Source organism: Panthera leo, chromosome F2 (genome assembly GCF_018350215.1).
Source record: "Panthera leo isolate Ple1 chromosome F2, P.leo_Ple1_pat1.1, whole genome shotgun sequence".
Classification (NCBI taxonomy): Eukaryota; Metazoa; Chordata; class Mammalia; order Carnivora; family Felidae; genus Panthera; species Panthera leo.
In genome coordinates this window covers 75,452,139-75,478,311 of record NC_056695.1, presented here as the reverse complement: position 1 = coordinate 75,478,311, position 26,173 = coordinate 75,452,139, and the positions used below count along the sequence as shown (strand labels likewise).

Here is a 26,173-nt window from a genome sequence, read left to right as displayed (position 1 = left end):
AAGGTTACCTGGTCAGTAGGTGGGAGAGTGGGATTGGACCCAGCTGCCCTGGTGGCATTTGCTTCTTCTTACACTGATGTGGGTATAATCGAATTCTTACCATGAAGCTACTTTAAGAATTATTTTCCAGGGCAGCCTGAGTGGCTCAGTTGGTCAGGCGACTCTGGGTTTTGGCTCAGGTCATGATCTCATGGTTTGTGGGTTCGATCCCCACGTTGGGCTCCGTGCTGACGTAGAGCCTACTTGGGATGCTCTCCCTCCCTCCCTCTCTGCCCCTCCCCGATCTGCAAGTTTTCATGTGCACACTTGCCCTCTCTCAAAATAAATAAATAAAAACTTAAAGAAGAAAGGAATTATTTTCTTTTGTTAACGAATTTACCTTCGACCTAAATTTTTCTTGAACACGTTTTCTCTCTCTCTTTTTTGGTGTATGTATACTGGAAGATTAGTTGCCTGTACAGTTTAATTTTTAAAAGTATTTAAGACTTTAATTAAACTCAGATTCTTAATACGAGCAAATTTCTTCAAAAGTCTTTCATTAAGAACTCCGAGTCTTTCTTTTTTCTCTCTGTGCGAGTCCATACTATTTGAGGCTTCTAGAAGCTTAGTTTCTCTCTAATGATTTCTATTCAGGCTTAACCTTCACAATTCATTTTAAGTTGAGAGATACTTGAAATGGTTTAATTAAACCTTTAACTGAGCAGTAATTGATTTATTATTTTGGTCTCCCTTTATAACATGAAGGTTCCTAAATCCTTTGGTTTATTTTATAGCCTTTTAATCTTTTTTGCTCATGTAGGAAGTGGTCTGCATTAGAACCTTTCATTTTCTCCCCTCTTCCTAATCAAGTCTCTGGCTGTGGTCCAGGAAGAAACTGCCTCGTGGAGAGAACGTGTGTGTGTGAGTGTGTGGTTGTGTCGGTGAATGTGTGTGGGTGTGTGTTTGGGCGTCAGTGATGGGTGAGCATGTATGTGCCCACATCTCTTCGTCTTGATGGCGCCTGGGGCAGGCGGGCTTCCTGGAGCTGGAGCTCAAGCGGGTCACCAGAGAGCCTTGTTTGAGCTCTTTTATCTTGTTCCTCTTTCAGACCTTCCATAGAAACTCTTCTCCTTCTTATCTCTTCCTTTCCTCCCATCCTGCTTCTTTTTTTTTTTTTTTTTTTAATGTTTATTCATCTTTGAGAGAGAGCACAAGTGGAGGAGGAGGGGCAGAGAGACAGGGAGACACAGAATCCGAAGCAGGCTCCAGGCTCCGAGCCGTCAGCACAGAGCCCGACGCGGGGCTCGAACCCACGAACCGTGACATCATGACCTGAGCCGAAGTCAAGACACTTAACCAGCTGAGCCACCCAGGTGCCTCTCGCTTCTTTATTCAGGAGCCGTGCACCTGTTACCTGCCTGGGTGCTGTGCTGGGGGCAGGGTGCCGGACGCAGGGGGCGCTGTTCCCGTGGGTCCACCTCCTGGCTGGTGGGTGGCTGGTGGGCAGAGAGGCGGTTGTGCAGTGCAGTGGGGAAAGCACTTCTCTGGGCCCAAGTGCAGGCTGCTAAAGAGGGGGTCACAGAGTCTAGTTTGAGGGTGAGAGGAAGCTCCCCACAGGAAGTTGGCATCTACATTTAAGTGTCTGTGTTGTCTCTTCTGGACAGCTGCCGCCATAAGGTCTCGCTGAGTGTCCGTAGGCGTGTTGCACTTGCTGTTCCAGAAGCCACCGAAACCTGAGCCCTCTCTTCTACTCTGGTAGGCAGCATGGGGGTAGTTAAAGAGCACCCATCTCGGATACACTCGTTCCAGTTGTGGAGCGGTCACGTGACAGCCATGGCTGCCGTGGCCCACAGCCTGCTTTTGTGCAGATTACGAAAAGGCGCCCCCGTTCTGGGCTGGTGAGTTAGTGGTAGCAGGCTTTCTTTCTGGGCGAACCAGCCAAAAACGTGATCGGGGCTGATGCAGCCCGTGCGCAGTGCCCACCCGCCTCGCGGAGCATGGCCCAGGGATCGGCCCCCCGCCTGCCCTCCGCGGGCACAGCTGCGGAGGCCCTGCTGCTGGCCTACGGGAGTGGCTCTCGGCATCTGTCACAGGGAGATAAGATGCCGGCCTTTATTTTTGAAGAGGTTATGGGATAAATACACGTTAATACCTAATGCCTTAGTACGTGGTGAGTGCACGAAGCACTTCACGGCCCCGGAGTCAGAGCGCTCCAAGGCTGTAGCTGGATGACATCGTCATCACTTTCCTGCAGAGTGCAGAGGACAGGTCAAATCGTATTATTTCTGCGCTCGGGAATTAACTGAGCCGACACAGAGTGAAGCTCACGGACTCGGAGGCAAACAGTGGGTTTAAAGCCTTGCTCTGCCACTCATCTCTTCTGTGTCTTGCGGCAAATTGAGCGATCTTCTTAAAACTCAGCATCTTTTTCTGTAGAATGGGAATAACACCAGTGGTTCCCAGGCATTTGATGGGGAAACGCATGTGAAGTGCTCTGCGCGATGCTGAGCTGTACGTGCTTAATGATCGCTGGTTGTTGCCATTGTTCGCATGACATTTCCGCATCATTGCTGGGAAGTCCACGGGAGCAGGCTTGGGGTGCCTTGCCTCCCCGGTGCCTCGTGTTCCAGGGCCAGCCGCAGTCTGTCCCGTGAAGGGGACGCCGCGTTCCCCATAAGCCTAGAAGGCTCACACTCCCGCGCCTCTGATATATAATTCATCGTCTTCCCATTGCTTCCTGGGCTCGTTGGAAGTAAAAGTCGGAGACTGAGTGTCAGGCCCAACTGTGTGAAGAGTTTCAGGATTTTCCTAAATTCTTGAGTTGGAGTGACACGATTAAGCCGCGGAGTGAGGGTGGTGGCTTTCTCCTTAGTCTTCAGCACAATGAAATGTGGATGCCCCGAATTCTGCCCTGGCTTTCTTGCTGTGTGAGAAACTCTAAATGAAGAAATCAAGGCAAAAGTGCAGTAATGAACAAGAACGGGTGTGCATTGACGAATCACGTGATGTGATGGTGGCCTGGCTGGGAGGCTGATAGTTCCTTCAGGGAGACTGTCCATGTCAGAATATTAATGAGCATGGCCGTAGTAATGAGCAGCTGTCACTTATCCATCACCTTCTAAGTACTACGCTCAACATCTTAATGGGTTGCTTTTATTTATAAGTGACTATAAAACAGACAGTCTTGTGTTTATTCTTCATATTGGAAATGGAAGCTCCGGGATTGAACTCAAGGCGGCCTGTCTCCCAGCTGTTGTTCTCTGCACCACACACACTGGTGCCTTGAACATGCTGAGCACCCACCCGAGGGGTACGTGACTCAGTGGAAAGATCTGGGCCGGGGAGAAGGAAACCTGGATCCTGGCTCTGAGCTCAGCAGCAGGCTCTGGAAAATGTGCTGAGTGCCTCGAACCTTTGAGTCCCTCATTTCTTTTCCTATTGAGGAAATTACATTTGCTACATCCATCTCTTAAGGTTTTTATGAGGATGAAATGAGATAATAACTGGGAAAGTGCCTCGCACACTTGAGTGATGTACAAATAAAGGGCTCACGTTATTAGATTTTTAGTAGCGTGGAGCTGTTTTTTCATGGTGCCCATGTTGTCTTCTGATTGAATTTAAAAACCCTTGGCAGAGGCTTCCTGTCCCTTGCTCGTTTTGGCCTTGGATCCTCTGACTGTGAGGAAGCTGACCCCCAACTACAGCTTTGGGACAGGGTTGAAATGACGCATGCTGGCTCGCCCCTTTCTTCCTTTGGGAAACCGTGGACGCAGGAAATGGCCTCCTGTCATCAAACAACTGATGGACGGGTATTTACTTATTCGGTGGCTATGACATCTCCAGCTCTGTCTGCGATCCTGTGGGCCCTGGGGATTCAACCTTGGGATGTGTGACAGAGGTGGGGAGAAAGGGACACATGCAGTCGGAGGCTGTGTCGGTGACTTACATGCTACGTGTGTCTCATACTGTCAGCGTGAGACCAGCTGGGGTGGCCTCGTGGAGGAGGCTCTGAGGGTTTGAATTGGGGCCTGGGGTGCAGGAGGTGGGCACAGGCAGGGGGCGAAGTGCAGGTATAAGAAAAGAGACTGGGCTTACCTGTGCAGATTTCGGGAGGTCTAGAACATTGCCGAGCAGCTGGGAGAGAGCACAGCTCTGTGTGTGTTTGTGTGTGTGTGTGTGTGTGTGTGTGTGTGTGTGTGTGTGTTGAGCCTTGTGAGAAAGGACCTAGAAAGCCAGGTCTGAGTGTTGTAAACAATGGAAAGTTCCAGAGCAAGGGCACAGCAGTGAGACAGGGGTGGAGGCGGAGGAGGGCGGGAGCGGGAGGTTGGAGGCCGTGTGAAGGGATCTAGGTGACAGGGAATGGAGAGGGGGTTCCGTGGGCAGATGTCTTTGGGACAGATCACAGAGACACCGGACAGAGGGACCCACGGAGGAGGAAGGGGACGGAAAGGAAGCCCATGCCGAGGTCTAGGACCTCGCTTGCCCGGGGCCCGGGTTCTCAGCACTTCTGCGGGGCGTCCGTGGTCGCCCCGGTTCCCAGTGCTCTTCAGTTATTCCAAGTTCACTTATGAATATTTCATTTTTTGCTAACTAATTGGTCTTGAGCCTCTGCATTATGGATGTGGCAAGATGTAAGATGAGTTTTGTCACCGTCGTGTTAGAGGTTTTCCAAGGCTCTCAGGGCTGATTTTGTGTCTCTCCCTTGACAGCCAGATTATGCACCGCTCACCAGTTTAATTCACTGGGATTTATCAGTGCCTGCCAGCCCTGCGGGATACCAGGTTAGGTGTTGGGGGGGCAACGGGCAGTCAGGACCAGGGCCGTGAGTCCCCCGTGCACAGACTGCGGCAGGCAGAACCCCGCACCCCGTGGCACTGTGGCATGTGTTCCGGCTTGTCTCCGAGGAGGGAAGGTAGGGTGCCCTGCCGCTGTGAGCGTGCTGAACCCCGGGTGAGGGGCACGGTTGCCCACAAGACTGCTGGCCCCAGCTGTAAGTTTGGGGGTCCCCGGGACCAGCTAGCTACGAATCCGGGGGACCCCGAGGGCTCTCTCAGCTTCCGTGGTTCGTTAGAATGACTCAGAACTCAGGAAAGCAGCATACCACGATTACCATTTTCTATAAAATGTGTATGAGTCAGAACCAGCCAAAGAGAGAGATGCAGGGGCCGAGTCTGGGGTTGGAGGGTTTGAGGTGTGGACCTTTTGGTCACCCTCCTCCCCCTGTGGAGTCCTGGATGCCTTGCCTTCTTCCGGCTGTCTTACATGACAGGACCCAAGAACTTCCAGCCAGGGACGCTCATCCCAGCCTTCGGTGTCCAGAGGTTTTGTGGGGGGCTTGGTGACCCACTGCCTCCGTGGCTGGCCGTTGGTCCCATGCTCGTCCTGTAGGTTCAGATGAAGACGTTTGTTCTCCGGTTCCTCCAGAGGTCAGGGCCGGTCTGACTTGTCACAGGGCCCGTCATAAATCACATTGTTAGACCAGGCATACGGGCACCCCTGTCGGGCAGGACCTCCTGGGGGCCTGGAGGTCCCCCCCCCAGTAGCCAGGGGCAGAGGCCAGACGTCTTGTCTACATGGCTGCGTCCTCATAGGGCATTTCAGAGAGGAGCATCAGGCCGTCTGCATGGCAGGGTTCAGGGTCCCTCTTCGGTGTTGCGCCCGGGCCACAGGCATCCGTAACTGTCATGAGACACATTTCTGCAGCCCAGCCGACGTGACACGCGGTGCGTGTTTCATAGCCTCTCCGCCAGTCCTTCTCTGCTGTTCCTTGCCACTTCAGTAACTTGCACAAGATCATGCTGTGGTGACGGAAAACAAGGAGAACTGTTCTCATGACCGTGAGGTAAACAGTTCTGTCCCTTCCCTCGCCGCCCCCTCCGGCCTCCCGTACACGTCGGCTGGGCCTTGTGTCTACACAGCTGTTCTGCTCGGTAAAACCCGGTGTGGGCCACGGGATCGAAGCGTCCTGTGCCCTCGTTCGTGCCACGTGGTCTCTGCCTTTGCCTGCCTGTTGTGAAGTGCTCCCTCCCCGGCCCCCCGTCTCCAACACGCCCGGACAGAGCGGGAAGGCAGGAGTTGTATGCTTTACTGCGGCCCTGGCCGACGAGGGCTCCGCTGTGGCTCTCGGTCGGCGTCGACCCAGCCCGGCCCTACAGCTCCACAGAAGCCCTGCCCCTTCAAGGGCTCCCCCCACCCCAGCTCTTCCCCCGTTCCAGTGCTCTGTCTCCCCGAGTTCTTGGGGACCCCGCGTCAGAGCAGGCTCCTCTGTCCAGGGCCCATGTTGTCAAGCCGCTTACTGGTTCCCGGCAGATTCTTCCCCAGAACCGTCCTGCCCTCCTCTCCCCTGTGGTCTCCCTGCCTGACTTGGGAGCACAGCAGCCCGCCTCACAGGTCCTCATGGGGGTGGCCGAGGGCAGGTGGGTGACACTTTCCTGTGCAGGGCGGTAGCCTTGGAGAGAGCAGGAGGGGCCCCGAAGACCTCACCGCTTGGTACGTGACCATTTTCCCAGGGGGGGTGCTGGAGCCTAGGACCTCTCCCCTCCTCCGCTGCTCAGAGTCAGAGAGGATGGCGCCCTGCAGGTGCCTGGCCCTGGGGCGCCGGCCACACTGTGCTGGCTTCCTGCTTGGTGTCTCTCAGGGTACCTGTCACGTGACATCACCTGAGCCCGCGCCCCTCCACCTTCACATGAGCAACAGCAGGATGCTCCCCGACCCCGCTCGCCAGTCTCACTTCCTACCTGCATTCTGGAGGTGACTGCCTTAAACACGAGCGCTAATTAACCAGAGTTACAAGTTGACAAATGATTTGAAGCTTGCTCCAGAGCGGCTCTGAGCTTGCCATCCAACTCACTAGGTCGCTAGGAAACTTGAAGCATGTTGCTCTTGTCTTTAGTCCTGTAATTGGTAGATTGAGATTGTAATTCTTTTTTCCCTGTTTTATCAGAACAATTTGGCTGTAATAATTATGACGCCTTGAAATAATCTGAATAGTTGTGCAGCTCATTATGCGCCTGAAAGGCTAAGCGGCCTTTGAGAATCCTTCACAAAGAAGTCCTTAAGCACTTTTCCGAGAACCGGGTATAAATGGCGCTGCTGCTTGCTTCACTAGGAGTCTGATTTGTGAACCGGGCGGCTGCCGGTCACAGTTCAAAATCATCCCCACTTTACGGAGGAAGCCTGTGCCAAGGTTTGATCACATAGTATTTTTAAAGGAGAGTATTAGAAAACTGGTTATACGTTGGCATGTGGATGCAAAACTATGAGCACTAAAGGTACGTCTGCAGCTGTTACTTTCTGGAACGGCTTCAGACTTTCTGTTTTTCATAAAACCCGAAACTGAACACATTTCCACATTTGGAAGTTGAGTGCGTGCCGTGCACTGTCGCCTCCTGTGACTCCGTTGTGCCCTCTTGTTTCCTTGGTAGAGTTTTCGGTCATGAAGAGGAAGAGAGGCAGGCCGAAAGGGTCCACGAAGAAGCCCAGCGGCGAGGAGGACCTGGCAGAGAGCGTCGTTAGTCCGCAGGAGGGCAGTCCGCCGGCCCCAGAGGAGGGGAGCAGCCTGGCTCCGGGCAGCTTGGAGTGCGGCCAGTGCCGTCGAAAGTTCTCTAACCCGCGCCAGCTGAGGAAGCACGTCTGCATCATCGTGCTGAACTGGGGTGAGGAGGACGGGGACGCAGGTACGTTGCCCAAGGGCCGGACGCGCCAGTTGCTCGCGAAGATGTGTAACTGCGGACATCCGTTTGCCCTGGGTCAGTTACTGCATGGAGATCGAGCGCTTTTGTATGCGGCCTACCTATCTGGAAAAGTCTCTGTTTGGGAACCGATGACTCTTACTGTCGGTGACGTGTCCGGTAGGCGGTGCCCACGGAGTGCGAGTCACGGGGGCACGTCCGCGGGAGCTCTGGGCTCTGCAGAGAGGGTAAAACACAGCGTCCCCTCGGTGAGCTTGCGTCCTGGGTAGGACAGCAGGGTTGTGCATCACGAGATGTTAACAGGGAATGTACCTTGGAGGGGAGGCGGCCTTCTGACGGGGGGTCAGGAGGGAGCCTGGAGTCATGGTGTGCGTGGCATTGGCATTAATGGAGGGAGGTGTGGGCAGAAGTGCAGACGTTAGGGTGCTCGGGGCCCCTGTGAGGCACCTGCTGAGCCAGCAGTGGCTGGGGGGCTAGGTTGTGGCAGGCATTCTGGAAGAAAGGAAAGAACACTGGTGCTTCCTCCATTTACGTTCCTGGCTAAGCTTCATCTGAAGTAACTTGCTTTTTAAAAAATAGTTGTTTAATTTTGAGAGCGAGGGGGGACGTGGGGGAGGGGCAGCGAGAAAGGGAGATAGAGTTCCGAAGCTGGATGTGGGGCTCAAACTCGCACCGTGAGACCATGACCTGAGCTGAAGTTGGGCGCTTCACTGACTTCGCGCCTGAAGTAACTTCTAAAAGAGGCTGAAGGAGGTTCAGTGAAGGTGGGCAAGGAGTGCTGTCTCTGCGGTGGGGCAGGTCTCGGGGGCGACCCTGTGGGAGGAATGAGCTAGCAGGACTGCACTGGAGAGGGGAGGGCCTCTGCTGTGGGCCCTGCTCTTGTCTGGTTCTTGTACCGCTTTTGAAGTCTTCAGACTTTGCCCAAGACTTTGAGTTCTTACTGTGTTTTGTACTGTGCTAAGCTTGTTACATGGGAGTAACCAGTTCTGGTTAAAACATAGGCTTTGGAATATGGCGGCCAGGGTTTGAATCCCAGCTCCTCCAGGCCTTAATAGCTTCCTTCTGCCTCAGTTTCCGTATCTGTAAAATGGGAATAAAACACAGTAGTATCTCATATGGTTGCTTTGAGGATTGAATAAGGCAGGACTTTTAAGGTGCTCAGAACAGTACCTGCATTTGAAAAGCGCTCAGCGAACGTTAGCTATAACTTATTCGTAGCAGTATGGGAGCAGTACTGTTGTCTTCCTTCCTGTTGTGTATGTAAGGATAGCGAGACTGGGCAATCAGGTGTTTGTCCAGGGTCCTTTAGTTAGCAAGGGAGCCTAGCCTCTGAACCTCAGTCCTCAAGTCCCTTTACTGTAAACACCTCCCAACCGGGAAGTAAGACCCTAGCGCAGATCGGGGGCGTAACTGAGTAACTGAGTAACTGATATTTACCAGACATCTAGGTTGGTGGCCAAGGCTCATTGCCAGCATCTGCGCAAACTGTAGAAAATATAAAACGTTCTTTTCCTTTGAAGAACAGCTCTCGAGGTGACTTTCTAGGCTGCATGGGCTAATGCAAATAAGGGACTAGCGCTCAAACAGGATAGGCCACTGGGAAGACACCTGTCCCACAGCAGAGGGGACGTCATTGCTGTGGGAGGCACGTAGGCCAGGAGTGCTGTGGTTTCAGAGCCATTGGCCTCCTGTTTCAGAGCCTGATGCCCTTTTGGCAAATAAAGGTACTTCTAGAACCGAGATGGTTGAGGGAGGAAGGATTAGAATGCACCTCCCTGCCCATAGAGTGCTGATTTCTGGTGCATTTGTCAACCACTGGCCCTGGGTTATGGGCTGTCCCCCCCGGCCCCCACCCCATGCACACCCCCACTCTCTTTTTCTCACACAAATAGTTAATGGTGGTTGCATGTTGTTTATTTGTTCATTAAGTTTTTTACTTTATTTATCTTTTTATTTATTTATTTTTTTTAACGTGTATTTATTTTTGAGACAGAGAGAGACAGAGCATGAACGGGGGAGGGGCAGAGAGAGAGGGAGACACAGAATCGGAAGCAGGCTCCAGGCTCCGAGCTGTCAGCACAGAGCCCGATGCGGGGCTGGAACTCACGGACTGCGAGATCATGACCTGAGCTGAAGTCGGACGCTTAACCAACTGAGCCACCCAGGCGCCCCTAAGTTTTTTACTTTAATCCCTGTATAGTGTTCCTAGTTTCAGGCACATAGTGTAGTGATTCAGCACATCCACATGTCACCCGGTGCTCATCACAAGTGCAGCCCTCAATCGCATCCCCCCAGCCGCCTCCCCTCGGGTAGCCGTCGGTGTGTTCTCTGTAGTTAAGAGTCTGTTTCTTGGTTTGTTTCTCTCTTTTTTTCCTTTGCTTGTTTTGTTTCTTAAATTTCACATAAGAGTGAAATCAGATGGTATTTGTCTTTCTCTGACTTATTTCACTTAGTGTTATACCCTCTAGCTCCATCCATGTCGTTGCAAATGGCAAGATTTCATTCTCTTTATGGTTGACTGATACTCCATTGCACATACATGTATGTGTCCATGCATGCACACGCACACACACACACACACACACACACACACACACACACCACACCAGCTCTTGTTCCAGTCACCAACTGATGGACGCTTGGGCTGCTTCGTAGTTTGACTATTGTGGAAATGCTGCTGTAAACGTAGGGGGGCATGTGTCCCTTTGAATTAGTGTTTTTGTATCGTTTGGGTAAATACCCAGCGGTGTGATTCCTGCATCACAGGGTAGATCTGTCTCTAACTTTTTGAGGACCCTCCATACCGTTTTCCAGAGGGGCCGCACCACTTTGCGTTCCCCGTGGCCCTTGCCTCTTAATGAGTGGGGCCGGCTGTAGCGTTAAGAGAGCCCTGTGTGTACCTGCCCGAGTCCCGAGAATTTGAATCTTTGGGGTCATTCAGTGCTGTCTTCTTGAGGACCTGCTTTGTTTTTGTGCCTTCACATGATTTATCCCGCCAGCCTCCTCCTGAGAGACCCCTGGGCTTTCTGTGCGATTACGGCCGGAACTCAGGGTTCTCCTTTGCAAAACATTCCTGCTGCTGCTTCCTTCAGATGTCAGACCTGGATCTAACTTGGATGCAGCCTGAGGAGTTCAGTCGGGTCTGTGGATTGTCTGCATTGCCCTCAGGGTTTTCTTCCTAAAACAAAGTTTTTCAGTGTCTCCCCTTCAGAGTCAAGTGCCAGGTCCTCTCCTGGGCATTGAAGGCCCTTAGCAAAAAGATCTTTCCATGGAGCTCTACAGCATTGTTTTTCTGTGTCGTATTGTTGTCAGCTGAGCAAATTTAGGGTCGTTGCCAGTCTTTTGCTGTTGTAAATATTGCTTTCATAAATACTTCTGTGTGCAGGCATATATGTATGTACGTGCGTGTATATGTGCGTGGACACACGTGTATTTGTGGACTTACGTTGTTACTTTCATAGGATAAATTCCTAGAAGTGTAATTGCTGGGTCAGGATGTATATTACATGTTGCCGAATTCCCCCTCCCCACCAAAAGCTCACACCAGTTCAGGTTCCAGAAGTGTTTCACAGTACCTATCTTGTTTTTCTTTTTAAATACCTGAAATGATGCAGAAAGTACTAAGAGGAAAGTAACAATAATCCAGAATTTCACTGCCTAGGTGTATTGACTACTATACCGTGTAAGAAAGAGAAGGAAGATCCTTCTCCGTTCTGTGTACACATATGTTTTTTAGAAATGGGGTCATGTATCATGTTCTGTGATTTCTTTTTTTACTCACCAATATAGCCGATAACATTTTCCATGTTAATATTTTTTTGTTTAACAAGCTGTTTCGTAGCACTTTCTGGATGCTCCGTGTTTACTGCTGCTAGCTCCTCTAATTCTCATAGCAGCCTTAAGAAGTAGGCATTATTGTTACTCTCATTTTATAGGAGAGGATACTGAGGCACAGAGAGGTTCAGGAGTTTGCTTAGATCACACAGCCTGTATGTGGTGGGTCTGGGTTCTGAACCCACCGCGGTGTGGCAGCTGTGCTATGCTTCCTGACCAAACTACTCAGTAAATGCGCATTTTTGTCATTTTTAAAGGACACCCAGCATTTCATCGTATGTGTGGGCCATATATTTTCCTTCATCGGTTTCCAGTTGATTGACATCCAAGATTGCTTTTCATTTTTCTCCCTGATTACAAAAAAGAAAACCACTACTCAGGGCGTCTGAGTCAGTGAAGTGTCCAACCAACTCTTTTTTTTTTAATGTTTGTTTTTGTTTTTTTTTAATGTTTGTTTATTTATTCAGAGCGAGTGCTCATGGGGAAGGGGCAGAGAGAGAGGGAGAGAGACAATCCCAAGCAGGCTCCATGCTGTCAGCTCACAGCTCGACACAGGGCTCGAGCTTAAGACCCTGAGATCAAGACCTGAGCCAAAATCAGGAGGTGGACGCTTAGCTGACAGAGCCACCCAGGTGCCCCAGGCATCTGACTGATTTTCGATTTCAGCCCAAATCTTGATCTCAGGGTTGTGAGTTCAGGCCCTGCCCTGAACTCTGCACCAGGCTTGAAGCCTACTTAAACAATAACAGTGACAGTCCACAGGTGAGTGGTCTTGAGCATGCATATTAATTTTATTATTTGCACTTACGCTATTATGATCTTAGATGGATACCAGTAACGTAATTGCTCGGCTAATAAGGGCGTAGTTTACCTTTTGACACATATGCCTGTTGCCAAGCCGCCCCGTAGACAGCATCTGTCAGTTACTTCCCCGACACATATGTGCCGAGGGTATTTTCCACGTTCATCATTGTCTTGTCGTTTGTAGCCTTGCTTTGTTTTCTTTCGCACTTTGCTGGAGTTTTATTTTTTATTTTTTTTTTTTATTTTTTTTTTAATTTTTTTTTTTTTTAATGTTTGTTTATTTTTGAGACAGAGAGAGACAGAGCATGAACGGGGGAGGGTCAGAGAGAGGGAGACACAGAATCTGAAACAGGCTCCAGGCTCTGAGCTGTCAGCACAGAGCCCGACTCGGGGCTCGAACTCACGGACCGCGAGATCGTGACCTGAGCCGAAGTCGGCTGCTCAACCGGCTGAGCCACCCAGGCGCCCCGATTTGCTGGAGTTTTAAATGTCTGTATTGTCACTACATGTTCCTTTTAAATTTCTTGCCCTTTTCTTCATGGCTTAGAACACTTACCTCTACCCCCAAATAATAAAAAACGTGCTCCTATGTAGTCCTCTGTTATTTTTGTACGGTTGTATTGGTTACCTGTGTCTTTGATCCATCTGGAAATTGTATTTTTGTAAAAAGTTTAAAGTAAGACAGTTATATATTTGATCACTAAACATGGGCAAAAGAATTATGCTTAATAAATGCAGTTTGGTAGATAAGCTATTTCACATCAAAGGGTCCACAGAGGAAATAATAAGGGTCCGGTGCAAAGTCTAAGAAATACTTTAAAAGAGTAAAACTTCGTATTTTGAAAATAATTGCGCATGTATAGGAAGTTGCCAAGATTGTCTAGAGAAGTCTCGTGCCCTTGACCCTGTTTCTCCTAAGGATTGTGTAGAGGTTGACGCATGACATCAGAATGGGGACGTGGACAGTGAGATGACGTGTGTGGGTAGTTCTGTGTCACGTGTCACAGGGGTAGACATGTCAACCCACCCCCACCCTGGGCAACCACAGGTCTGTCCTCCAGCTCTGTAATTTGGTCATTTGAGGATCTTCTATCAGTTGAATCACATGGTATGTGACTGCTTAAGATTGGCTTGGAAAACCCCCTCTTCAGCCTCACTTTCATAATTTTATAGGTGAGGAAGTTGAGTCCAGAAGTGATGATGATCAGGCGGAGCCCTGATCCGAGGACGAGCCCTGATGCCTCGTCCGAGGTAGGGTTGGGGTCCCATCCCACACCTCCTGATCCTCACCCGTTGGCCAGCCTGCTGTGCCACGGCCGTGTCTTAAAACCCTTAAAACCGGTCTCATTTCCACTCCATGGATGCAGATTTTATTCATTTCAGTGTACCTTTGTGAGCTTTATCTCTAACCTTATAAGAAATGAAGGCTCCACCCTGCGAGGTTCATGTTTATCTTCTGCTCTGTAATTCGTTCAGCCATGTCTCCTACAATGGCAGACTTGAGCAGTCCTTTCTAATAAGATTATCAGCGGCCTCCAGTAATAGCCGTAGAGAAACCGGACTCGTGTTCCATTGATTTGAATGACCTAAAAGGACTTTAACAAATACCAGACGGAAAGGTAGAAGTTCTGGGAGTCTTTCCCTTTCTGGCCCCTGTCGAAGCCGCTGAAATATGCAGAAATGACCTTCTGTCCAACTGGCTTGTGGCTGCCGTCCATGTGTCCGTGTGACTGCTCCGGATCCTAGTTTGCCAAGCACAACGTTACAATTTGGAAAATTCTTGCATAATTGTTTTAATACACGGTCTGCAAAGAGCATATTAGTGACATTTCAAACAGCTGACCTTGACTCTTTAGCTTGCTACAACAATCACAAGAAAACAAAACAAGCCCTTCCCTTCGCTGAACCACGGCAGGTTAAAATAATACTTTTGATGTGTATTCAACGTTTGTTTATTTTATTCTGCATACGAATAGTAAAAGAAACCAGGAAAAGAGATTTTTTTTTTTTTTAATGCCATTATGTGGAGCAGCTGGTGTTTTTGAAAAACAGTTTGCGGCCTACAGAAATCAATATGTCAACTTTATAAAAGTGACTTCTGAACCTGCCTTAGCTTGTTATTTCTGGGGTCATTTTCTGCAAGGAGAGTTGCAGAAATGGGCTCTTAACTCTTGTTAAATCTGTCCTAGAGAAGACAAGGCATTTATTTTAAGATATTCCCTAAGATGCCCCTGTAATCTTCATGGAGATTTTCTGTAACAATGCTTCAAGTGCCTTCTACTGCATTTGTGTTAGCAAAACGGCTGAGTCGGTAATGGCTGCTCTGACTGAAAACGGTTTTGGGTGAGTTGTGTTTGAAACTTTGCAGGAGGCAAGGCGGAGCAGCGTCAGTCTCTCGAATGGAACATTTTTCTCCATGGAAAGCTGAGTAATGGTAACGGCTGGTTCCTCTTGCTGCCTGTAAACCCTGGTTTCACCCGTGCACCGGTCAGGTGGCTGGAAGCCTGGAGGTCACGTCTCCAGGCACACCCAGCCTTCGGCCTGCTGGGAAGTGTGGGCGTGTGTCCTCGCACTGTGAATATTCCCTCGCGGTGACACCTTGTGCTCCCAACTCCCCCGCTTCTCACCAGCTGCTCCTGCCCGGCTGCTCGGTGAGCTCCTGTTCCTCCTCTCATCACGTCACCCCCCCAACCCCGTCACTGTCCCCAAGTCTGTCAGTCAGCGGAGGCCAGGCCACACCCTTACAACAGGCCTCTCCCAAACTGCAGTGGCCTAACGGAAGCAAGCTCGCATTCTCCTTCGGACTCCATACCTGCTGCCGGTCCTCAGAGGCTCTGCTCGCTCGGGGTCCTGGACGGAGAGAGCAGCCCCCCGCCCCGAACGTGGCTGGTCACTGTGCAGGAGGGGAGGAGAGCCCTGCGTGGTTTCGTGTCAGCCTCGAAGTGACACCTGTCATTTCTGCCTGTGCATTTCGTTGGCCAGAGCTGACTTCGTTGAAGTCGTGGCCCCACCGACTTCAAGGGGCCAGAAAGTGCCTGGGGTGGGGGAGAGCCGGAGGTGTTTGATGACTGTCACTAGTGACTGCTGCATGGCTCCCATCCACTTCCTTGGACTCACCCCGAGCTGTGCTCTGTGACCTGCAGACGCCCTCCTTGCCCCCACCCCCTCCTGGGCTCCAGACCCGTTCGGGTGACCCACAGGCGGCTTGCGCTGTGGGCTTGTTTGGTGCTGAGCTCACTGACTAGCTCCTTATAAATGCCCCCCCCCCCCATATTCTGACTTGGTGACTGGCCCCACCATCCAGATGTCACCTCTCACATTGGTCATTTGTCATGGTCAGTTGACTTTTCCTGTGAGATATTTCTCCTATCCTCCTTTCTATCCGGCTGACGTTCCTGTGGGTCAGGCCCCATCATTCCCTCCACAGACTCTTTGATGGCTCTGGTCCGCGCCCTATTCCCATCCACGCTCTGTGTCGACCAGTGATTTGCATACACGTCCCTGATAAATGTTCATTTTTTACCAATAAATTGCATTTTTAAAATTTAAAAACCAACTACAGCATCCTTTCTATAGGCCCACCACTGTACTGAGTGTCTTAGAAATGTTAATTGATTTCCTCTTCATTAAAAACCCCATGAGGTACTTACTGATTTTGTCCCCGTTTCACAGATTCGGAAACTGAGACAAGCACCCTCCCCAGTGTTACCCCGTAGTAAGTGGTGGGCCTGGGCTGGGAGCCCAGGCATTTTGCTCAAATCCCCATTTGCTGTAAGAACGTGTTTATGGTTGTTGTAAAACACACGTAAAATATAAAATTCGCAAGGATGCGGTAAGAAAGGGAAAGAGGAGTTCTCCCATGTTCTCCCCGGATTTCAGTGGATTGTTTGAGACACGCCCTGGGTGCGTGCACTCTGGCTCTCCCTGCCGCTGGGGCCAAGTGCACGCTGCTCGCATCTGTCCCCTGAGGACCGGCTAGCTCTCCCTGCTGCTGTTCAGACAGTCCGAGCTCCTCATGAGCCTGCTGGGTTGTTTCTGCACAGCCTGACAGCTGCCCCCCCGCCCCGACCCCTTCCCATGTTGCCCGTGTATGACTCTGTAACAGACTTCTGGCGGTGCCAGTACCCTGCACACTTGTCTCTTGTACGTTGTTCCCTTTGCCTGTGGAATGGCCCCCTCCCCTCCGCCCTCTGAGTAGCCACACTCGCCTCTGGCCCCAGGCGCTTGCCCATCCCTCTGCCTTTGCACACCCATCCCTTCTCCGGGACGCCAGGGCCGTCTGGTGTTCGTGTGCCAGCAGATGCCCACCCTCCTGCAGCTCCTGGCCTCACTGCTGTCTCAGGCTGGCTCAGCGTGCCCGTCCTTGTCCTCAGCCAATGCCTCCCGGCAGCCCAGGCTGCTCACCCCGTGCCATGCGGGTCTCCTCGTGTTAGGAGTGTCGTATGTGTGTTTGTATCCCCACGTGCTGATAGCTCAGCAGACAGGATCTCGTGCTGTCCCAGGGCCTGGTGCCCTGCACATGGCATAGAATCACTCATCACTGTCCTTTCTTTGCCAAAATCTAGAGCCAAACTCTGCTCCTTTACGGATTTGGCACAAGGAAGACCATGTTACGTACGTCGTGTGGGTATGTCATTTCATTACTCTGTCTCCAGTGTTCAGAACAGTGCCTGGTACACACGAAGTGCTCAGTAAATGCACGGATCCTTTAGAGCACAAACAGGAACTACAAAGTCTCTAATGAGCAGGGAACTCAAAGTTAGTTTTTCTAACTTCTATGTACGTTTCTACGTGGTGTGGGCCAGGTGACCTGGATCGGCCCCAGTACGTGCTGCTGGCTGCCTGGCCAGCGCACCTGCTAATGGTCATTTCTGGACTCTGTGTTCTTTACACTTTGGGTTTCATCTCTCATTTTTCTCACCTATATTTGATGGTTGCCTGGGAAAGTTACCGCTCACTTGCTGGTGCTTCCCAGTCTTCTGAGCTAGAAACCTGAGTTGCCCTTAATTCCTCCTCTGATCTCACCCCAGACTGCACTGTCATTGAGCCTTGCTGGCTTTTGTGCGCCCCTCTTCCCCCACCCCCCCCCCCCCCCCCCCGAGCCACCCTGGGGCCCCCAGTCTCCTTCCTGACCTTCCTCCCTGCCCCAGGTCTAGCTTCCTCTTTGTCTTTCTTTTTCTCTTTCTTTCTTTTTTTCTTTCTTTCTTTCTTTCTTTCTTTCTTTCTTTCTTTCTTTCTTTCTTTCTTATTTCTCTCTCTCTTTCTTTCTTAACAGGAGAAATGTGCTGTTTAAGTTACTCATCATTATCTTATTATTAACAAAATAAGGCACTGTGTTTACAGTCATGAAACAAGAAACAGTCTGGAGAAAAGTTGGGCTGGAGGGAAGGTGGGGAGGGTGTGGGGAGAAGATGGGGGGCAGGCACAGACTCAAATCTGCCCCTGTGGGGTTTGGGGTTCCCTTCCCACCCTGATCCAAGCGCTGTTCTAGATCTTCGGAGTCAGGTGCCAGTGGGACCTCCCAGGTACTGTCAGCCACAGCCTTTGGATCGGTGGCTCCACATCTCCACTGGCCCCCTAACCCCGCCTCTCCACAGAGCAGTGTCCAGCGCAAAGGTGACCCATTGCTTTCTTGTTGAGCATCCCTCTGTGGCCTCCCTGTCCCTGCGAGTAGTGGTCTCCCCCCTACCCTGAGACTAGATGCTGCATCTGGACCACTGCTGTGCACACTTGTGCCTACTTGTCTCCTGGCTCCTTTGGTGCAGGCGCCGTTTTCTTCTTAGGGAGCCCCCTCCACCCCCTGAGCCCGCCAGCTCTCTCTCGTCAGGGTCAGCAGCTGGTAAACAGCTGCTCAGTGAAAATACCTGTGCGTGACCTTCATTACTCTGGTAGCTTCTGGTAGCTTTTAAATGAAGTTCAGATGGGTGATAACAGGGTAGGTGATCAGACTGCTTTAGGGGAGGAAGAAAGCACGAGACCTATAGCTGGGAGCCCATGGGGAGCTCTGTCGGGCCCCAGCAATGAGTGTGAATCAGGCTGGGAAATTCTACAGATGCGTGTTTACATGCTCGCAGAATTTCCAGAGGCGAGCTAGTCCAGAGCTTCCACGGGTCAGCAGCAGACACACCCAGGTCAGCGGGCCCGTGATGCTCACTGGCCCCGTCTGGGCTCCACGGAGGTGCCTCGTCTTGCCGCGCCCAGCCGCTGCCAGGGCCCTGAGCATCTGTTCTAATCCTCCTGCTGGACACCAGGGTAGGGCAACCATCTCACTGCAGATGAAGAAAAAGAGGCTTTGCCACCTGGAGGGAGTCGTCCAAGGCCAGCTGGTGATTACCTGAATCCCTTAGACTTCTGACCTCAAGCTCTGGTCATGTGGATCAAGCTATCTCCTGGGATGCTGGCCCTCCGACTCGCCACCCTGCCCTGGCCCAGAGTCACCTGAATTCAGACCTCCAGTCCTGTGGGAATGAAGTCTCCAGGTGTGAGACACAAGTAGGGCTGACGCCAGGTACCCCGCAATCCCTCCTCCTGACTTGCTGTGTCTCTCGGGCAAACCAGGGGTGCTCAGTGCCTTTTCTTGCAGTGGGAGGAGAGAGCAGAGGAGGAACAAACAATCCCACCTAAGTGGGATGTTATGCCGGGACTTTTGAAGGAAGGCGTTCTTGTTCAGCATCTTGGCGGCCTCCTGGGGCCGTGCTGGCTGCGAGTGACTGTGCTGGGGAAGCCGGTTCTCCTGTGTCAGGGCCAAGGGCACAGCCCACTGTGTCTTTATGTGTGAAGTTCGGTGGGCTGCCCACTGACTGCATCCTGGCGTGGAGGGACTTGAGAGGGTGTGATGGAGGCTGTGGCACCTGGGCTTTCCTGCTACTTAATGCTTTTTCGCAAGACAAGGAGCTCCTGTGCCTTGTGACCCCGTATGAACAGGAGCTCGGTCTCTCCCGGGAAAACCCCCGATGGCTGAGAAATCCTGGGATGGGTGGCCAGACTTACTGCTGGGCCTGGTGCTTCTGGCTAAAGCAGGGGCTGGGCCCGGTGCTTCTGGCTAAAGCAGGGGGCTGGGCCCGGTGCTTCTGGCTAAAGCAGGGGGCTGGGCCCGGTGCTTCTGGCTAAAGCAGGGGGCTGGGCCCGGTGCTTCTGGCTAAAGCAGGGGGCTGGGCCCGGTGCTTCTGGCTAAAGCAGGGGGCTGGGCTTGGTGCTTCTGGCTAAAGCAGGGGGCTGAGTCTGGTGCTTCTGGCTAAAGCAGAGGCAGGGCAGGGCAGGACCACATGTCTGTGGTGTACATCCTGGAGGGCTTCCTGAGGAGGGGGCCATGAGCTCCATGTCTGAGGATGACCTGGTGTTTATGTGTGCGGAGAGGAGGTGAGACAGGCATTTCCTTTCCTGTGGCTCCAGCACAAGCCTGCAGGTGCGGTAACATAGCAGGAACCGGGGTCACGGGGAAGACAGAGGCCTCCTGCCCTTCCTGTGCTTCTTCTCACGGCTGTCACTGCACGGGGCCGCTGCTGGAAGCATGTGCCTGCCTGGCTTTCCTCCGGAGCCAGGCAGCCGGGAAGATGTGAGAAAGCCTGAGGGGAAGCACAGAAGCGAGAGTGATGCGTATTCAGCAGGTCCGATGGAATTGTCGTGGGCTAATAAGTTCCTTAAACTGCTGTCTTAGCAGCGTGGAGCGAATTGGTGCCAGAGTCCCAGAATATAATCCCTTATCAGTCTGCTGTTCTGACGACTGTTCTGAGCTTTTTATTAATGTGGCTGATAACACTTACTCTCTGGTGTGTTCTGAGATTTAATTAGTTCTTGGGCAATTTAGAACAGGTACTTTGGAATATTAGTGCGGTGTTAATTATACATGAGTGCCTATGAGCTAATTTCTTCAAATGTGTGATTGCGAGCACGCTTAACTCTTCATCTGCCCTTTGCCAAGTCAACCTGCCTGGTGTGAGTGTTACCACACAGGGGGCGCTGTGAGGGCCTGTGGGGAATTGAGGGATACGAACACAGACACGGATCCTACAGCTGAGAGTGTGGACTTGGGGAAAGGAACAGCATCCCTCCCAAAGGAACCCCTCTGGGACAGGAGGGGATGGCGAGCAAGGAGATCTTGTATCAGAGGGGCTTAGTTTCTCTTCGTAAGGTCAGAGAAGCTCATCAGAGTTTGGGGTGCGTGTGGCGTGTGGCCTTAGGGGCTGGGAAGAACGGGAGTGTTTTTGCAGCTCTGCTGTGGGTCATTCATTGATCCAGTGGAAGCGGCAGTCACCGCTATCTACGTACCAGGCGTGTGGTTGTTGCCGGTGATGCGATGGCGAGAGAACAGCGTTCGCGCAGGAAAGTCGCTCAGAGTTCGGTGGTGCGGGCGGAGAACCAGACCGGCCCTTGGAGGTACGCGGGAGGAGCACCCACCGAGGTCACACGGGGTCTGGAGGGAGCTCAGAGGAGTCAGTGGGAGAGGGTGTGGGGGAGTCCCGATGAGGGTCTATAGTATCCAGATTCAGCAGTGGCCGTGGGAGTGGCAAGAAGGGTACAGAGTCCAGAGCTCCGGCGGAAATGGGATTCCCAGGGCTCGGTAGAGGTTGGACGGGGCGAGAGGCAAGAGGGAGTGAGTGGGCGGTGGCCTGGGTCTTGGCTTGGGTGCTAGAGTGGAGGACGGGCCCTGCCAACCTGAGAACCCCAGGGAGAAGCAGGTTTGGGGGAGAGAGGACAGGTTCCTTGTGGTCACCCGTTGAGTTTGGCAGACTGTGGGTGTCCAAGGGGATGTTATCTACCTGGCCGTGGAGCCGGCAGGAGGGCTGGGCTGGAGCCCTAGCCCTGGGGCCATCAGCCTATGAGGGCACAAGTAGACGGTCATCAGGGGACTGGGCGGAAGTTCCTGAGGAAGGCCACTTCTAAGGGAGAGGAGGACGGGTCAGCGATGATAGGTGAGGCAGGGAGACGAAATGAGATGAAGCTGGGATAGAGGCTATTGTTCTTGGGTCTGAGGAGTGTGGCTCATGCTGACATGAAGGTGACATGGGGCCAGAAAGAGGAGCCATCTAGGGTGACTGAAAGGATCTCTGCGGGGAGCTGGTGGGACATGGCCAGGAAGCAGGTGCCACACTTGAACTGGCAACCTGAGGGTTTAGTAAAGGGATTCCCCATCAAAGTGTGGTCATGGGGGAGACTGTGGATAGCGCGGTAGTGGGGTGCTGTTTACGCCCCAGGTATAGAGACAGAGGGGGAGAGTGGCCCCTGAACTCCAAGGCCAGTCTGTGGCCGAGGAAGCAACCTCAGACAAGCTGGTGACCAGGAGGGAGCCCAGATCTCCTGCCATTGCCTCCTCCATTGGCCAAACCCAGCGGGAAGCCAGAGGGCAGTGGACCCCCTGGGTGAAGGACAGAGGGTGGGCCCGGAGGGGCAAATGGGAACTTTCTAGAACACTGAGGACACTGGACTTTTGCCCATTACCCCTTTTTTTTTTTTAAGTTTGTTTTTGAGATAGTGAATGGGGGAAGGGACAGAGAGAGGGAGAGAGAGAGAGAGGCAGAGAGAGAATCCCAAGCAGGCTCTGCACAGAGCTTGATGAGATCTCACGAACTATGAGGTCATGACTTGAGCCAAAATCGAGAGTTGGACCCTAAACCGACTGAGCCACCTAGGCACCCCACTCATTACTCTTAAAATGGGACCCATGCTGGGTGTCTGCTCCCTGCCTCAGGTTTGTAGTCAGAGCGCCCCCCTGCGTGCGAGGGCACCAGGCCCTGCCGTGGGGGGGTGGGTCTCAGCACTGTGGGCGTGCCCACCCTTCTGGGAACATCTGCTTCCACATTAGGTTTCGCATTCCACCTTGCACTGTGCCATAGCTCTTTTAAACACAGTCTTTTCAAAAGGAAATGAAATATAAAGAATTACGCCAATGTGCTGGGGTTGAAGAGCTATAAGGCACAGATGTCAGGAAATTAGAAGTTATAGTTCCCGGAACGTCAGTGACTTGACAGGGCACACTGGGCCGGGGGGCAGGTGAGGCACGCTCCCGCTGCAGCTCTCTTGTGTTAGCACAGACCCAACGGAACCACGGGGACCGGGCGTCCCGGCCCCAGACCGGGGGTGGGTATACGCACGGGCACCAGCCCCACGGCAGCACGTGCAGCCCGAGGGACGGCTGTGCGTGCTTCACTGTGCAGCCTTTCCCTTGCTTGAACAGTGATTCGCTTTGCACGCACAGACCGTAAGTTTAGAGAGCTCCCGACCAATGCAGCCGAAAGAGTGTTGCTCACGCCCCGCGCCCTCCGCCCTGGCCACTCAGGGCAACGGCCGTCGTCGAAGTGGTACTTGGCACAGCCCTTCCGCGTGCGTCCTCATCCGCTCGTTTTCAAGGTGTTTTCAGGGCCCTGCAGAGGTGCTAGCGGCTCAGGGTGGACAGGTGGGGGCGCTGGTGTGGGAGGTGGCGAGGGGGACCCCACCCGTTTCAGCCAGAGACATCACGCCCCTTTGCCGACTGTTTACGTTGAAATTGCTTAAATAATTCACCTGACAGTGGTTCTGCCGCTCGACACCCTTGATGAGCGCCTTCCTGCTGCAGTGAGAGTCATGCTGGGATTCAGACAGTGAATGTCTACACAGCGTGGTGTGAATTTGACGGACAGGGGCCCCTCAACTGAGGGCCTCATGTTCCGGAAGAGCACGGTCATTAGAGCCTTGGAGCAAAAAGCGAAACATAAAAAGATTGGCTACAGGGGCACACGGTGCAGTCGAGTTACAGGTGCTCGTTAAGTTAATGCTCAGGAAAGTGCTTTGCACACTGTAAAGTACCACGCGGGAGATGAGGTGGGTGGTCTTATCTAAGTACCGGTGGAGTTTCTCTGTCTCTCCAGATTGTTGACCGGAGGAAAACTACCAGACAGACACAGACCACCGTGAGATGTTTCCGTCCGAGCCCCAGTGCTGCCGATGGGGTCAATGCTGACCTTTCCTCCTGCGGCCTGGCTGGCCTCCCCCCAAGACCCGCTGGGGTTTGATGGGAGCCAGTGCAGTCTGCCTTTTACGCACCTCGGGCAGATTTCAGCTATCGATCTCACTAAAATTACATCCTGTTTTCTGTTAGATCAAGAGTGTTTTCTGAAACAGCTCGGTGAAGATATTTTAGACATCTTGTGCAATTTGAAGATAAAATACGACCTTATGGTGAATTGTGTAATTAACACCTGTGTACAAAGCAGGCCGTTTGGAAGGTGGTTCACCTTAAAAGCAGCATCAGGAAGCTTGGGGTGTAACCTGGGTACTTCCTTCCCCCAGCCCCCAATCAGTGTCTTTATTTCCCACACTGGATGCTATTTATTAAGAGACATCGATTTTCCAGCCATTCCTTGTCAGGCACCCTGCGGAGGCCCAGGGGGTGAGCTGGGCATTCCCTGAAACAAGGGTGAGTAAACGATCCCAGATTACCCATTGGTGTCAGGCTGGGCGCCCTGCTGGCAGCTGGGCTTCCCTGAGCGTCTCTGTCTCAGAAGAGCCATGTTAGCGCCTTGTTTGCTGTAAGAGACTTCAGTCTGTCTCAGTGCAGGGGAGACAGACCTTTACCTGTGCGAGCAGTGCTGAAACTCTTGCCTTCCTCGCTTACCAAGAATGGCCTTTTCCCAACGAGGAGCTTGGCTGCAGAGTGGAGGAGCTGGGCATGCCCCCCACGAGCTGGGATGGGATCTTCGATGCCGGGCCCCGGGTGCAGAGGCTGGCCCGGCCGTCTGTTGTGCTAGGGTCTCCAGCTGTGCGGCTGACTGCGCCGTGTGCCTTAGTGTGGCCGGCAGATTGGCGGGGGGCGTGGGACGTGATGGGGAGCACAAGGCCTCTGAACCGCTGATGGGGGCTCGACCGAGGGCACACTGAGCAAGTGCCAGCCTTTATTTTCCCCCTTAGCCTTCCGCACAGATGCGCCAGGCCCCCATTAGAGGGAAATGGGCTGGGGGGAAAGAGGTTGTTTAAGGGCGGTGTTTGGGTGCCGTGGTCCGTGAGCGTCTGTAAGCCAAGCACTTTCCCCAAGGAGAGAGCAGAGAGAGGGCCAGGCCCGTGTGTCCTCACGGCCATCTGAAGACAACATTGGCCACCGTGGGGCCCGGCTGTTTGGTTGCTTTCTGTCCATGTGCTCTATCAGGGGTGGGAGAGGGCAGGGAGAAGGCCTCACTCTGTTGCACACAGACTCAGGGATGATACTGGGTTTGCCTCCTAATGGGGGAGAGGGTCTCTTGGTCCTGTCACCTCTCCCCCTCACTGAGCCTTGTCTTTGTTATTTTTAATTCTTTTTAATGTTTTTTGTTTGTTTTGTTTTTTTTTTTTTAATTTTTGAGACAGAGAGAGACAGAGCATGAGCAGGGGAGGGACAGAGAGAGAAGGAGACACAGAATCCAAAGCAGGCTCCAGGCTCTGAGCTGTCAGCACAGAGCCCGATGCGGGGCTCGAACTCACAGACTGCGAGATCATGACCTGAGCTGAAGTCGGACGCTCAACCGACTGAGCCAGCCAGGCACCCCGAGCCTTGTCTTTATAATGGGCTTAGGGACCCAGCAGCTTCATGAGGGGCCGAGGACCAAAGGCGGTGATGACAATGTAGCATGCTGAGGGCGGGGGCGCTGGTCAGTGTTGGCTCATCTGTCGAGTGGGTGAGCCTCGGAGCTCTCTGCGGGTAGGAACGGGCCTGGTTCTTCTCGGGTCCCCGGAGCCTGGCACAGGGCCAGGCACCCAAGGGGCCCTCTGTTGTTCTCTGCTTAACAAATGGCCGACTCTGCTGCCTTGTGAAGCGTGAGGCCCTGCCCTCTCTCCACTTTATCGAGTCCCTGCAGCGTGTCAGGCACTGATAGGCTTCCTGCACAATGGGCTAAATCCTGCCGTGCTCATTGTGCTTAGATCCCTGGGGAGGGGTGGGCGGACAAGTAAATAAATGAGCCCTGTCACAGTGACCGTCCTCACTGGTAGGAAATGGTTGTGTGAGTTGTGTTTGTTAGATCAGAACTAGCTCACTAGACTCCACGCTGTGGACCTGCCCGGCTCCCGCGTGCCTGATTGCCTTCTAGCTTACTCTGTGATCTACCTATTTGTCAAGTCTTCAATATCCTGAATGTCCCCACTAGCCGTAAACTCCAGGAGGCAGGGGTCTTTCTCTGTTCCGTACACACAGTGTCCCAAATGCCTAGGACAGCGCGCGGCTCTCCATAATTATCTGTGGAGTGAACTGTTGGCTCGTAAAGAACAAATACATTCTGTAGTCCTTTGATAATTCCAAGGAACTACTTATTTCTTTTGCGCATAAATGATGTTTTGTTTAAGAAGCACAGACACGGAGAAAATCTGGAAAAAGGAGGAGAACGAGAAGAAGTCAGCTTACAAAGAGAATGTTTTATTAAGTGGTAGAAAATTATTGTTGAACTTGCTATTAGAGATAGAAATTCTGTTTTCAGAAGAGCAGTGTTTGACATGAATACTTAACCAGAGTGAGGAGAGGGTAACTAGGAAGCAGGCAGAGAAACTGAAGAGACAGGCTTTGAAGTCAGGCCAAGGTTGACTTGACCCTCCCAAGTCCACAGCCAGGTGGAGTCCTGAAAATAAAAGTGAGCGTGTCCATGGAGCCTGGTGGTTTAATTTGCCTCGGCTTCCAGAAATGCTGGGTCTGGAGCGAGTGTCTCCATGCTTGTGCCTGAAGGAAGGACAGTGCTGGGAGACTGGGTGGCGAGTGTGGGCTGAGAGCCGGTACTTCTCAGGGAAGTTTCCTCGTGAGGTCTTGGAGCTCTCTCGTCTCTCGACTCCCAGAGGACCCGTGATGTCGGCCGTAGGGCCCACGCCTATGATTTTACCGCCAGAGACTGGGAACCAGGACTCCCCCCCCCCCCCCCCCCCCCCCCCCGCCA

The 26,173-nt window shown here is 52.5% G+C and overlaps 1 protein-coding gene across 12 annotated transcripts in view; it reads left to right on the top strand.

The window, feature by feature from the left end:
• The window catches only part of ZFAT (zinc finger and AT-hook domain containing), a 253,317-nt gene that overhangs the window by 36,203 nt on the left and 190,941 nt on the right, over positions 1-26,173 (top strand). For all 12 annotated transcript variants that reach the window (XM_042923645.1, XM_042923643.1, XM_042923651.1 and 9 more), the window contains exon 3: positions 7,404-7,655. In XM_042923645.1, coding sequence (XP_042779579.1) covers positions 7,404-7,655 — 252 coding nt within the window. The remainder of the gene's footprint in view (positions 1-7,403; positions 7,656-26,173) is intronic.